General features: G+C 45.3%; 1 protein-coding gene across 1 annotated transcript; it reads right to left on the bottom strand.

Moving 5' to 3' along the window:
• Positions 1–520: 520 nt before the first annotated feature.
• On the bottom strand, positions 521–13,216 carry MCM6 (minichromosome maintenance complex component 6). Its single transcript, XM_071562595.1, has 17 exons — positions 13,056–13,216; positions 11,887–12,033; positions 11,284–11,394; positions 10,577–10,826; positions 9,782–9,947; positions 9,555–9,700; positions 8,149–8,299; positions 7,310–7,451; positions 6,832–6,973; positions 6,599–6,706; positions 5,859–6,014; positions 4,704–4,832; positions 3,584–3,745; positions 2,410–2,545; positions 1,976–2,143; positions 1,344–1,483; positions 521–732 (listed from the first exon to the last, which is right to left on the bottom strand). Exons 1-17 carry the CDS (start codon positions 13,169–13,171, stop codon positions 619–621), a joined length of 2,484 nt encoding a protein of 827 aa, XP_071418696.1. The 5' UTR covers positions 13,172–13,216; the 3' UTR covers positions 521–618.
• Positions 13,217–15,156: the final 1,940 nt, after the last annotated feature.

The raw sequence follows: 15,156 nt of genomic DNA, 5'->3' as shown, positions 1-15,156 counted from the left end.
ATTTCCACTTTTCTACTTCACACATGCAACAGGAACATGCACATCTTTAGTCCATCTATAAAGAAAGAGAAGCAATCAGTTCCTTGCTACCCATTACTGGAAGTTAAAAAAAAACTTCTTAAAAACCAGCATCCAGGAAACTTTAAATCTTTCTTAAACATTTAGATCACTACTTTTTCAGCCTCAAAGCACAGGCACAGAAAACAGCAATCCCACATGTGAGTAACAACAAATCCACCCCCAAGCATTCAATGAGCTTTTATTTATGTTAATAAGAAAAACAGTAAAAACCTACCCCATAAAGTCTACTAAATGCAACAGAGTAACAATGCAAAATTCAGCCCATTTAAAACAGAGGCACCTAAATAGCCTGATGACAAAAAAACCTATTGAATGATCCTCCTCTGCATCCAGATGACAGCACTGAAGCTCAGATTTAACAGTGAAACTAATATATAAATTTAAAACCTTTCCAGGTATGCTCAGTGTAAATGACCAATCACATAGTACTGACCACACACTGGAACATTCATGGGAATTTAAGCAATTGGCTGTAGAGAAACCTCTGCAACAAAATAAATGCATTTTCCAGCTTGTAACCCATGCAGTTGTCAGCCCTCAGTCTTCCAGCAGATAGTTGGGGTTGACAACCAGATATGGATCTTCATCAAAAGTCTCCTCTTCTCTGGATCCTTTCAGCCCAGACTGGGACAGTTCTATCAGAATGTGGTCCTACAACAGACAAAGAACTGTATTAAAACAAAGTCTGCACTTCTTGAAAGGCATCTCCTTTTTCTACTGGTAGCACCTCCTAATTACTTGACCATTTTAATTGTGAACTCCCTCAAACAGGTTCCTGATCTTAAGTATTACACTCAGTGGAAATCTCTTCTGTGTTGGAAGTCTTCTGGGAGTCTTTCTGGGAACTTTTCAGCCTAGAGCTTCCCCAATATAGGGGGTTTGCACCTTTAAAAGTGAAAAGTAGTTTCTATTTTCATACTTTTTCCTCCAAAATGCCCTAGTACCCCTGAAAAAAGTGCTATTTGTGTTTCTGTATCCTAATGTACAGCTAACACAACAGAAACACAGAAAAATACCACACTTCTGTAGGGACATAATATAGCACTTTGGACTTTTAATTACACACATCTCTAATTTATATCAGTGTTTTTTCTATAATTATTGCAACAGGTGTTAAGCAAAGAAGGCATTTAAGCTGCATCAGTCAGTAACACAGACACACAGAACAGGTTTCTCCAATTAGGAGGTATTCCATTAAATATCAAACACTGCCCTTTGTAAGTCCAAACCCTTTTTAACCATCCACACATCTCTATACGTACATAATGTGTAAGTCGGTGAATGACTCTCTCTATGATCTTCTTCTTATTTATTAGTTCTTCTTCAGATTCAATTTCAGATTCGATTTCCTTTAGATACCAATTAATAAGTTCACTTTTCTTCAATGATGAATCATCCTCTTCTGCAAGGAAAAGAATTTACAAAAACTCAGCAGCAGTAAAATACCATTAAACCATTTATATGTTAACATTTAAAATGTTCACAGAGAAAGATGCTTTCACATGTTTAAGTAACATCAGACTTCCTTCTGTTCCTCAAGCACCATGTTTGGTAAGGAAGATGTTGTGTCAGGGTTTAATTGGAGATAACAGACTGAGAATTGATGCTTTCAGTTGTGTGCACCCAAGTGGCTTCCAAATCACATCAGCCTTCAAACACAAATCCTTTTCTGGATCTGCTCTGTTAACATTCTTCTCACTTAATGGGTTTTGACAAATGACTAAGACAACAGAGCTAAAATCTCCAGGAAGTCAATTTGTACCACCAGACGTAGTGCTCTCCCGAGGAGGTTGTTGTCTCCAGAGTGAAAATGCCCCGTGCAACAGTGTAAGTTGCAATAACAATTAGTCCCTGAGCTCAGGGTCTGCTGTGTGGTTAATAAACCAACCCTTACCCTCCTCTGCTTTCCTGAGGTGCAGCACCAGGAGGTTGGAGATCCGTCGGTACTCGGCAAAGCCCAGTCTGAGGGAAACTCTGGGTGCAGCCTCCTTGTCCCCCTCCTCAGGATGGCCATTGACGCCGTTCACAAGGCCATTGACTCCGGCTGGAGCTGCTGCCTCACCTGTTTGGACACATACCCAGGGTTAGAGCTGCAACATCTTTTAGCTACTTGATACTCTGAGCCACTGAAAAATGTTGCACTGACCAAACAGGTGAGCTGGTGAAAAAGGCTGAAGAAAGAGTTAGAACAGAAGTCAAGATTTCCAGACCTCATTAGATGAGGAATAAGTGAGAAATGGAACAGGAAAGTATGTGCTCAAACAAGGGAAGCTGTAAAAAGGCTGGAAGGACTTTCTGCTTTGAAAACATTCCCTGTAAGCAATTTACCATTGACTCCATCTTGGTGCTCTTGATCCTCCATTTGCTGTTCATCATCTTGGTCTAAATTGACGTCAGGAGTTTCAACCCTAATGATGGACTTATTTAAAAGCCTGAAAGCTTCCTTCACGTGTTTTGGGTGCACCTGGGGAAGATTTGAATCATGTATGAAATAGGCACCGTGGCTCTTCTGGTTTTCCAACAGGTCCAGAAACACATCTCTCACTCTGACAAAGAGCTGTTCTACCCATCTCACCCAATTAATCCTAAGCAGGAAAGACACTGCAAGTTAAATTATATCCCACTTCAAGTACTCTGAGGTCACACAAGGTTATGAAGGGAAAAAGCTGCCTGATTAATTTTTCAGGATTTAGTGATCATATGGAGTTGATAAAAATTTTATTTAAGACAAGAACAGTTGGAAGAAAGATCAGTGGAGCAAGAAACATGAAAGAAATTAGTCTAATGAGACTCTTCCCCAGAACTGAACAGCAAAACTGGAAAAACCATCTCTAGCTGAGCCATAAGCTAAAAGCTGTTCCTTTATAAGCTGAATTTAATTTCCAAGAACCCAGTGGGTACCTCTACGTGCCAGAGAGCAACGTTCCATCCCTGCATGTGTCACATAATCCACATTTCAGAAGGCCTGCTGGGTTTTGGAACAGGGATTAGATGGGCAGGAGTCACACTACAGTTAATAGCCAGAACGCAACATGCACTTCAGCACTGGCTGATGTGAGGAGGAGCTCAGACCACATGTATGGGACTCGGGGAGGTTCAGATACTTCAATGAACTTTGGCTTTTTAGACTGTGGATGGAAGACAGCTGAGAGACTACAAACTATGAAAAATCAGAAAAGACACAGCCAATAGCCCTGTCTGACAGAAGCAGATGATTGTTCTTCTCCTTGGTCATGATCTGACAGATAATAGGCTGAGTGCTGACAGAACTGTAAAGCAGAAACATGCCTGTTCTCAGTTTGCATCAGCTGAACTCAGTTTGGGAAGACACACCTCAAACTCAGTGTTTCTGGCATACAAACCCAGGCTGAGTACGAGCACAGGCAACAACACAGCCCAGTCCCCCCTCACCCACAGGAGTGTGTCCAGCATCAAAGAGCAAAGCCAGAACCCCCCCACACTCCCATAACAGTTACACCCCCTCCCAGGCAAGCCCTGGCACCTCGTCACAGCAGTGCATGCGGGCCATGGCCTCGGACAGCCGGATCATGCTCTCCAGCTGCCGCACCGTGATCCTCCACGACGACTTGGTCACGCCCACGCCGTCGCGCAGCCGCAGCCGCTTGTACTGCTCCACTATGAAGTCCTCAGACTCCTTGGAGATCTGTGGGACATCAAACACCATCACAGTGTGCATTCAGACTATTCAGGTTCATTCTTCTTGCATCAGATTGGCAATTCCCAGACTTTTCATAGAATCATAGAATGGATTGGGTTGGAAAAGACCTCCAAGATCATCAAGTCCAACCCTTGGTCCAACTTCAGTCCCTTTACCAGATCATGGCACTCAGTACACTTTCTGTACTATCTACTGCTTTTCTCTGAGACAGTCTATGCTGTACACAAATACAATGACATTTTGTTAAAATTATAATGCAATAATGATTACATTCACCAATAGTAAAGATATTACAATAACTACCTTGCTGCATTAATCACTTTACAGCAGGATTTTTGAGGATTTCTGTCTTTCTGTTCCACTGACTTGTTTCTGGGCATAATTCATGTCTGTCCATACCAGACAGTTTTGTGTTTATAGACTACTGAAAAATCTAACACACAGCCTCACCCAAGCTGCTACTTGGACAGACCCCAAAAAATCTGTACTTAGAGCAGTTTCCCATGTTCTGTATTTTACCAAAAAACAAGCAAAGAAGTACTGAGGAACAATACCCTTTTAAAATAAAGAAAACAAACTGGTTGAGCAACAAGTCAATAAAATACAAAACTCTCTGCAGAAGTCATGTTGAATAACCCATGCTCCTGAGGTACGGAAATGCCTAAAAATGACCCCTCCATCATTCCAGAGAGAGTTTTAAAACTGCCACCAAAGCAAAGACTGCTGAGTACAACAGCTTCAGCTGAGCTGGGTGGGTTTCTGGAGTTCAAAAGAGTACATGGCTCCAAAATATGCTGTTTCCAGGTAGTAACTGAGTTTATGGAGGCCTCCTTGAGAGAACACCACACTAAGTGTCTTTGTGTTTGCTGTACATGAGCACACAGCAGAGTGACAGTTCCTTGGGACCCCCTCAGACAGAACTTACACAGAAAAGCAGAATTACCTTTGGTTTGAACTGCCTTGCAAACAGCAGATATCTCCTGATGTCATCTAAGGAGTAGACACGGTCAACAGACTCTTCTACTCTGGAGTGCAGGTCCACGATGCGTCTGGCAATGGCATAATCCGTGACCTGGGACATGGGGGCTGTCAGATCCCTGTCACAGCATCAGCCCAATGGCAAACAACAGTTATATTCTTCCTTACCACCCCTTCCCTCATTTGCCATCCTCATGGCAGAGCTAGTTTTTCCAGAAGCCAAACTCTCTGCCAGAAGGTCTAGGAGAAAGTCCTGGAGGTTTTTAATACAATGAAACACAGCAAAGGAGGGATAAAAGGCAGCTTTAGGATTTATAACCACTTGGAACAAGTCAGCCACAGAACAGGCAGAAAGCAGCACTTTGCAGCGTGGGAATTGCTTTCTTCCTTTTCAGTCTGCTCTGTCTCTCAGTCCCTTCCCAATTAGGTAACCACTCCGAGCAGAACAGTGGCAAGAGCAGCACTGAACCAGCATTAATCTCTGGATTCTCCACGTTCCCAAGGCAAATGCCACACAGACAGGTGGTAGCAGTGCCAGCCTTAGTGACCAGCCATTTGTAAAAATGACTAATGGTGTTAAGATTGAGGGTCAAACTCCCACAGGATGAGAAGGCAGAGTCCTTGTATTCAGCAGGGCATGATCAGATTTGCACTGTCGGCTCTGAGCTGCCCAGACAGAGCAGGAAAGCAGCAGTAAGACATTCCCATGGGATCTGCTTCACCTAAAACTGCAGGGGGCCACCAAGATGGTCAGAGGGCAGCTGTGTGAGAGGCTGAAAGAGCTGGGTCTGTTCAGCTTGAAAAGAAAGTAACTGCCTCACTGTCCAGTACAGAGGTGATGGAGCCAAACAGTTCTTGGGTAAGAGGCAACCAACACAAACTGAATAATGAGAAATTCTGATTATATACAGAAGTTACTATTTTTTGAACACATGAGAACTGTCAAACATTGCAGCAGGGGCCTAGAGAGACTGCAGAATCAGTTCCTGGACATACTTAAAACTCACCAGGTCAGAGTCTTGGCGACCTGTTCCCAATAATCTGTTTGGGAACAAGGTTAGGCTAGAGACCTCCAGAGATCTTTTCTGACACAAATCAATCTACAGTTCCTTACAATTACCTCATTGCATTCATCCACAAGGATGAAGAAGAGATCAAAACGAGACATGATGGGAGCTGAGAGGTTTATATTCTGTTTCAGTGACTTGGATCTGTCATAGCGCCCACCAATTGGGTTTGCTGCAGCCAAAATGGATGTCCTGGCATTCAGGGTAGCCTGACAATGGGGAAAAATAAATTAAAAATAAATAAAAGAGAACGGTATCTGTGACCACTTGCTAAACCAACTCATTGCAATCCAAATGGGTCAGTATAACATCTTTTAGATGGAGTTTCAGTGGAGGCATTACAAAAATCACTTCCCCAAAGCACCCAAACTCTTTTAACCAGCCCTTTCTAACCAGGTCTCTGCCCCAGACACCGTCTGATGAACCAGTATTTTAACTGTCACACTCTTGCCAACAATACTGACACAAGCCCTCAAAGCTGCTTTGCACTACACCCCATTTTTAGCAGTGCAAAGACACACTTTACTTCTACAAATACACACACAGATCTATAACCTTTTCTGGAGTTACTTCAAGGTTAGGATTTTCCCATTTTCTGTGTCCTACTCCCTTTTTCCCTTTCAGTAACATTTCTGATCTTTTCTGGGCACATGGCACAAAACCTTTGCAGCAAGTGATGCTGTGCTGCCAATGATGCAGCTGCAGAGCTGGTATAGAAATCTGACAGGTGATAGTTCAGCAAAGGTAACAGCAGGTGATCCTACAGACTACCCAGAAGACTAGTCCAAGCTACCTTCACTCCTGCTTTAGTGATGGATATTGTCTGCTGCTCCATTGCCTCGTGGATGGCCACCTGATCCCGCACATCCATCTTGTCAAACTCATCAATGCAACAAACCCCCTGCAGTGGAGGAAGGAAAAACAGTAAGTGACCCAAATTTAACCACTGGTGGGGAAAAACAGCATCATTAACACAACTGGGGGCTCTCTCATGAGTCAGACCATGGTGGGGAGGCAGGAACTCACATTGTCTGCCAGCATGAGGGCTCCAGCCTCGATGACAAACTCGTGGGACTCCTCATCCTTCACAACTGCTGCTGTCAGACCCGCGGCGCTGGAGGCCTTGCCACTGGTGTAAACAGCACGGGGGCTGAACTCATCCACATGCCTGTGGAAAGAAGGAATAACCCCTCCCAACATTTAAGCTGTCTCTGGTATTTTAAAGTGTGCAATAAATTCATGTTTTTTTAATATTCAACATATTTTGAAAATACTTGGAAATTTGTACTTTCGCAACGACCTAAAGAACAAAAAGAAGTCTCAGTCCATTGTTTGCTCCAACTCTCTTCAAATGCTTCAACCACATCCAAACAACCCCTGGAAAACATTCTAAAATACTTTATTTCCTTTTCCCCCGTTTGACACAGGAAGAGGCACAGTACACATTCACAGCTCCAGTCACACTGGACAATATTTAAATACAGAGTTTTAATGAGTTGCTTACTTTAGAAATTGACTCTTGGCTGTACTTGGATCACCAACAACACAGACATTGATGTCCCCACGCAATGAAGTGCCTTCTGAAGTGGTTTTAGGAACTCCTCCAAAAAGCATCAGCAGGACCCCACGTTTCACTTCATCGTTACCTGCACCAGGAAAAACATTCAACTAAAATTCCAAAGAAAACACCACATTCCTCCTATTAAAAAACCTCCAGCCCACCAGAACTCAGAGCATTTGGGTATATCCACTTAGAGTTTATGTACTTGCTAAAGATTCACCCAAACTGCATTTATACGCTTGATACAGTTTCAGGAAGAATGACTCAGAAAATGGCTGAACTCCTTTATGCTACAGAATATGGACCAAATCCAGCTGATCAAACTTTTCAGTCATAACCACCATAAGTCCTCAAAGAAGCTCTGAGCCAGAAAGCAAACACAAACACACACATGGCATGCACAGCAGCATGAAAATATTTGGGACCCTTATATCTTCTGAAGGAAGCCCATATAAAATAAAGCCATACATAAAAATATTAATAACAACAATAGTAGTAGCATATAAAATAAATCCAGCTGTCAGCTGTAAGGTTCAGCAGTAGAACACCCAATAGCAAACCCAACCCTTCTGATTAGTCTTGCAGGCCTTAATGATTAAATACAGCAAGTACTCAGGAAATAGATTCTCTTTTCTAGCACAGCCAGTGCTGGAGGCGAGAACTTGTGGTAGTTGGAACAGAACTTTCAACCCTTCCCAAAATGGCACCACACAGAGAGCAAAAGGAATTAACATTTACACAAGTGAAATCCTCCCTCTCTGAGGCCACAACTGGATTCTTACCATGGATAGTGGGGAAGAGGCTGGTGCACAGATTGTGGTAGAGGTTCTTATCTTGGCTCATTTCAAAAACCTTTTCCCACTCTTTCACAGACATTTGGTTTTTAATGCTTTCTGCAGTCTGCTCTTCATCTCGGAGCTCTTTTCCTCCAAACTAAGCAAAGGAAATAAAGCAGTAACAGAAGTAAAAACATGCTCACTAATGAATGTGAGCACTGCAGACAGGTGACAAAATCCCACCTGGTAAGAGGGATGGGAGGAACTGTTCAGAAAGGTTGCTCTTAGGCTAAGGAAGCTCATCACCTTATACCTTTAAAAACCAACAGACAACTTCCCAGCAGGCAAAATCAACGGTGTAACTTCAGTTAGAGAGAAAACCTCAGGTGAGATGCTTATATAGAGATTAAAAAAAAGAGTAAACCAGTATAACTTTCTTTGGCTAAATTTGCCTTTGTAACTATTCTCATTAACTGGAATTTCCAAGGTTTTTTGTTACTCTGAAATGGGATCAGAAACTTCTACTCCCAAAAAATAACAGAAGTTATTTTAAGCTACATGACAGTGAAGCTCCTAGCAGAGTGATAGATTAAAGTAACACACCATGCCAAACCCCAGACACAGTCAGTATTACTTATTATGCTGTAGTAACATCCCCAAATTTCATGTGATAAACCAGAGGGAACAAGAAGGATCACTGTTTATCCTGTGACAAAACGAAGCAATAGGATTTTCTAGAAGAAAAGGAAATGCTGCAGAATGGATGAAAGCTGAATGGAAATACATGGACCACTTACCAATAGATTGATAGCAATGGCAAATAACCACATCTAAAGAGGAGAAACTTGCTGCACAAACTCAGTAAGAACTTAGACAGTGAAATGCACACAGGAAGGTGGCACACACACACATTTAAAGCTTTACGCATTCCTGCTCCCAAACTTGAGGAAAAACCATAGAGAGCAGTGTTGGTATAGAAAAATCAAAGGTGAGCAATTCAGATGCATATAGACCCTGTGAGACTGAAGGCAGATATCAGCTGAGAAGCAGCAAGGCCAGAGCTGCTGTTGTCCAGTAAAGGAGAAATCACTCCCTAGGAGTTCTTAGTCATGAGAACATCTCAGGTTTCCCACAGGACACCAGAGATGTTCCTGAAAACAGTCAGGATAATTTCACCAAAACACTGGACTTGTGAGATACGGCTTATAACCAATTGGGATTTGTAGACTGATGGTGTAAGATTCAATCTAGCCAATGGAACGTAGCCTTAACCATATATAAATGTGTAATAAATGGCATTCGCTCGATCACATTGGTCTGGTGCATGGTGCCCTTATTCCTCCACATATTTATTGTTTACTTTAGCGCAGAAATCAGCATCACCTCTGGATCTCTTCTCTTTGCAGACTCACCCGTGGGTTTGTTGGTGCCACATAACAGGCCAGGAAGACCAGTTTGTAGGAGAGCTCCCGAACCCCCAGGGCGCGCAGCCCGCGGATTCCTTCGGTCTCATAGCCCTCCGTGCCCATCAGACGGGAGCCGGTCTCGGCGCGCAGCCCTGTGGGAGGGAAAGAGCACTCAGCACCACGGGCCCAGTGCGGGCAGGAGGGACACCCGGGCAGCAGCGGCGGCAACAGACCTGGTGTGGAGAGCTGGGACACGTCGGGCACCACGATGAGGCAGCCAGTGAAGTCACACTTGTCCCCCGCCTGCGAGGACTCCACGGCCTCGGCGCGCAGGATCACCTCCACACTCCGCGGGATGCTGCCCCGCGGCAGCTCCCCCTGCGTCTCCTGGATGCGGACCTGGGCACGCAGGGGAGGGGAACACTCAGCAAACGGCACCAGAGGCCAAGCTGGTCCCAAAGCTGTGCTGATAACACATGCAGGGAGCAGCATCTGACTGCTGCCATGCATGGCCAGTTCCTCTGGCAGTAAGACAACCAAAAATCCCTTTGCTCATCAGCACCCAGGGAGTCTTGGACTAACTTAAGAGGGGCCAGAGTGACAATTCTGAAAATTGCAGTTAACACAGCTGACATACAATATTACTGCAGGATGTGGAGTGCTGAGGACTTGGGAATGTAAATCAATCTGCAAGGCACCTCTTTTTCTACTTGCATAAAACAACTGCATGTGATGTACCAGGATTGAGACTAATGATGACTTGAATAGGTGGGAGTTCAGTGGTCTGCTTAGACAATAAATGTCATGCAACAAAACTGGTTTGATGCTATTAATAATTTCCCCTGCTTACACACAAAAGCCTTCCACAAACAGAAAGAAACTTTCTCCAGAAATTCCAGCACCTTTTCTTGAGGCCTTATCCTGACAGAACCAAAACTAACTGTCTTCATAGTGTAGATAAAACAACACCTTTCAAATTCCACAAGTGCACCATAGTTAGTCACCACTCCCCAGCTTCACCCTGGTACCTTTTGGAAATCAACAAATCTTGATTTGTTCGTGTCCAGCAGGAACCTCCTTCTGTTGGCACAGACTGGGTTTCTGCAGATGTTTGGCTGTGTGTATTTGAACTGCTGCTCCACGTCTTTGATGACTGTCTGGCAGTCGAGGCACATGAAGGTGCCGCTCACCAGCTCCGGGTGCACGGGGTGTGTCCGAACCACCTGCCCGCTGATGCGCAGCAGGGACCCGATCCTGGCCGAGGTCAGCTCTCGAATCCTGGTTAACACAGAAACTCACAAGGATTAAATCACTGCAGTGACGGTTCTAGGCACAGGATACAAAGACACAACGTGGTTTTATTCAATTAGAATTACCATAGCAGACAAAACAAAGTCACTAAAACACATTCTCATTTCATGATTTTACATAAACTTTTAGTTTAATACTAAAGGTCAAACTATTGCAAGATTACTTTACAGCACATATACACTAAGTATTTTTTTAATTAGAGAAGTTGCATTTATTTGTGGAATATGACAAACATAAGTATCTGATTGTGATTCACAAATGAAAAACTGTTTCAAAAAATATCCAGCACAAGGTCAGGAAACTTCTTCACAACTCACCAAGTCAACTGCACATTTCACACTATAAAATCAAAACATTTTAAGTTTGCTTTCACACATTTTTCCCAGCAGTAAAAGTGCACGAGTTTCTGGAATAATCATCTTACTTGTGTCTGGTAGGCAGGTCTTGGAATGCAACATAGAAGTCCTTGTTTGCAGGAACATTTCCATGGTCTCTGGCAAAAGTCTTTGTTGCTCGACAGAGATAAGGATAAACCCTGAAATATAGGGAAAAAAAAGTTCAAATTTTACAGAAGTGATCAAAATGCCTTCAGTGCTTCAGACTGCAGCAAAGGCTGGGATCACATTTCCAGGTTATGGCTTTTAATGTCATGTTATGTAACACAAGAAAGGGAATCTAAATATGCTAAATGTGAGATTAGTACATAATAATGTAATTTGCATTATTGCTTGATAACAGGCATTTTAAAGTCTCATTTTATGACACTTTTATAACTACATTAAGTGGACCTTCAAAAGAAGTGACTGGCTCGTGAAATTTTAATCTGTATTCCCACACTGATCACCTATTTCTTTACCAGAGTAAATGCCTGGTTAATTCATGGTTTCCAGAGAGGAATCCATTGAGCCAGTAAAACAATAAAATCTTAAATGAGTGTTTTCAGAACACAGAAAGAAGATAAATCTCATTTTTTTACATAACAAGCAAACCACTATGGGCCTGAGACTGCAGCAGTGCTCAGCTTCACCTGTAGAACTCCTCCTGGACAGTGGTGGAGAGCTGCTGGTTGAACTGCTCCAGGTCTGCAAAGCTGACAACCAGCGTGTTCCGCTCCGGCCGGATCAGCTCTTCGGCGTCACGCAGGTACTTGACCTCCCCATCGCTGTTCTGGAACCTGGAAGGGATTCAGGAAAACGTTTCAGTCACACATCAGGCAGCAGCTGAGTACTTCTGAACACAGGAGAGAAGACAAAGAGAAGGATGGCTCACATTAAGGCATCCCACAGTCCCTCGCAAAGCCCTTGTCTAACAATATTTCTTCTTCCATCCCCTTCTCACACCTGTTCAATCAACAATACAGCACAGACACGTCTGCATTCCACACAGCAGGAGGGATGTCCCAGTGCCACAGTTGTATTATTTAGGGCTTAACAATGACTGCACCAGCAAACAGGGTTTTGCTTCCTCAGGGTGACACTCAGGGTTTCCTTATTTGACAGGGATGGGCCCCTCAGGAGTCAAAACACAGAGAGCAAGATGTATTAATTACATCTTGTGTAACAACCAAGTGTAACAACCAAGCCGTGGAAAGGGTTTTCAACAGGCTGCCACAAAACATTGTTATAAAGGACCAAATGCTGCTAACAAAACACAGAATCAGACTGGTTTGGGTTGGAAGGGGCCTTAAAGCTTATCTTGTTCCAACGCCCTGCCACGGGTTGGGACATCTTCCACTAGGCCAGGTTGCTCCAAGCCCCGTCCAGCCTAGCCTTGGACACTTCCAGGGATGTGGAGCTTAACAATGATTGCACCGGGAAACAGGGTTTTGTTTCCTCAGGGTGACATTCAGTGTTTCCTTATTTGACAGGGACGGGCCCCTCAGAAATCAAAACACAGGGAGCACATCCACAACCTGGCTGGGTAACGTCTCTGCGAAACAGAAACCGCCGCGAAAGCTCTCTGGGAAGGAATTTGCCAACCAGAGAAGCACCGTGCTCCCTTCCTACACCCCAACAAAGCACACTGCCCCCGGCAGAGCCGTTCCTCAGAGCACAGGAGCGCTTTTCCGACCGAAGGCCGAGGGGCCTGACCGCCGGGCCGCAACAGGCTCTTACCAAATGGCGGCCCCTCTGTGAGGCGCTTGTGGCCCGCCGCCCGCCCTGCCCGCCCGCCGCTAGGCCCGGCCCCGGCACTCACTCCTCTAGGAAGTCCAGGAACAACTTCTGGCACTTTTCGGCCACCTCATCGCGAAGCTGCTGGTGCTGCTGAGCCGCGCCCCCCGCCCCGGCCGCCGCGGCCGCCGCCAAGTCCATCCCGGCCGCTGTCGCTGCCCCGCGCCGCTTCCCGCCACGCCGCGCACCACGTGGGCCGCGCGCCCACCGCCCCGGCCAATCAGCGACCGCCGTCCCTCAGAGCACCGCCCCCCGCGGCCGCTTTCGCGCCAAAGTCTGCGGGAGGGGCTGGCACGGACATAGCGGGGCGGGTTTTGTCTGTGCTGCCCCGGTCACAGACACATCATAGGCCGATACGGGGCCGCAACGAGCCTTAAAGCTCATCTAGTCCCATTCCTCCCTGCCGTGGGCCGGGACACCTCACACTAGAACCAGGTTGCTCAAACCATATCCAGCCTGGCTTTGAATACCACCAGGGTTCGATCATCCACAAAGTCCCTCAGCAACTTGTGCCAGTGCCTCACCACCCTCACAGTAAAGACTTTCTAATATCTAACCTAAATGACCCCTCTTTCAGTTCGTACCTGTTACTCCTTGTCCTCTCATTATGTCCCCTTCTGATACTGGGAGGTGCCACAACCTTCTCGCCTCCAGGCTGATCAGCACTGACTTTCTCTGCCTGTCTCCACAGCGAGGTGCTCTAATCCTCTTACCAAGGTCATGACCCTCCTCTGGACTTGCTCCAACAGTTCCCTGTCCTTCTGCTGGGACACCAGAACCACGGGCATGGAGATGTCAGCTGTGGGCAACTTCAGGAGGGTCTTCAGCTGCTGTGAAGCATCTGCAGGACACTGGTGTCCCAGAGGAGAAAGCAGCTACAGTAGCTGGAGTTAAAACTCCTCCGGTATCCCAGGGTGCTGCTGAGGAAGCTGAGATCAGGGGAATCCCCACAGGGTGTGCAGCAGGCACTGGGGCAGCTGCTCACTGACAAGACATGCTCTGGCTGCTGAAGAACTGGCCCCAGGAGAAAAGGGTGTAAATTAAGCCAGGTGAGGGTCAGGCTGTAGTTTGGACACCTGGCTCCTTGTTGGCACACAGGACAGTTGAAGGTAACATTTGCCAAGCGGTGCCATGGCTGACAGCCATTCCCGAATGGCAGCTGCTGGCACACGGTGTCTGCCAGCAGGAACAGCGATGAAAAATTGCTTAGAACTGCTCTGCCACCTGCAAAGTCATTAATCTCTGCCTAAACTGGGAATTTTGCTGTAATTAAGGCAGCCAAGGGCTCCTTTTCAGTTCTGAAACCCTTTAAGAAGTGCCAGCAGCACCAGCCTCCCCCAGCACTGTTAGTTCATGTGACAGTGCACTTGCCTCAGTGAGCAGAGACTTAACTTTAAAACAGTAAAGAATATAAGAAACTTATAGAACTAACATAACTTTTAAAACAGTTGCAGTGAATAAATTCTGTGTTTTGTGAGATAATACTAGCAAAAATATGCACGTTAGTTATGAGGCTTATTTTAAAAGAATAATTCATCTTAGGTAATTTCTGCTGCTTTTTTGTAACTTTTCTCTGCCCAAATGATAAAACCCCTATAGACACACATGCAGATAATACCCAAAAAAGAAACAGTAAATAATTCAAATCTCTTTGGGCAAGTTGTGTACTCCAGAGGTGGCTCTCCAGAAAATACAGTTTTTCCAGGCTCTTTGGCCAGCATGGACATGCTAAAAGGCTGTTTGGTGAATGGGATGGAGGGTAACCATGGACTCCTGTGGCCTGGGTGAAACCATTCCACCATATGGGATATGCTGGAAGCCCAGTATGAACTGGAGTGCAAGGCAGCCATGTGGTGTTCCACAATGGACACTGTCAACGTGTTCCCCTCCATTCCTCTGGCAGCAGTACAGGCCAGTTTACTTTTACACACTGGTGTCCAACACTCCTGGAATTGACAGGCACAGGGTGGAAGCACAAAGTTTCCCTGCTTTTCCTTTGCTCTTTCCTTGTCCCACTGGGCAGGAGCAGGCAGCTGTGTGGTGCTGAGCTGCCAGCTGGGGTTGTCCCAGCAGGTGTGGGTGGCCATGGGGAGCCAGTCCTGCACTTGGCTGCCCAAAGAACAGCC

Source organism: Pithys albifrons, chromosome 8 (assembly GCF_047495875.1).
Source record: "Pithys albifrons albifrons isolate INPA30051 chromosome 8, PitAlb_v1, whole genome shotgun sequence".
NCBI lineage: Eukaryota > Metazoa > Chordata > Aves > Passeriformes > Thamnophilidae > Pithys > Pithys albifrons.
This window is presented reverse-complemented; position numbering and strand designations above follow the sequence as displayed.

What these genes read in the sequence shown, in the direction of transcription:
- MCM6 (XM_071562595.1), bottom strand. Translation starts at nt 13,171, where the DNA reads ATGGACTTGGCGGCGGCCGCGGCGGCCGGGGCGGGGGGCGCGGCTCAG. An exon ending in GCATGCACTGCTGTGACGAG is followed by an intron (nt 2,546 to 3,583) that starts GTGCCAGGGCTT and finishes AATCTTCCCCAG; the next exon opens with GTGCACCCAAAACACGTGAA. An exon ending in GCACCAAGATGGAGTCAATG is followed by an intron (nt 2,144 to 2,409) that starts GTAAATTGCTTA and finishes GTGTCCAAACAG; the next exon opens with GTGAGGCAGCAGCTCCAGCC.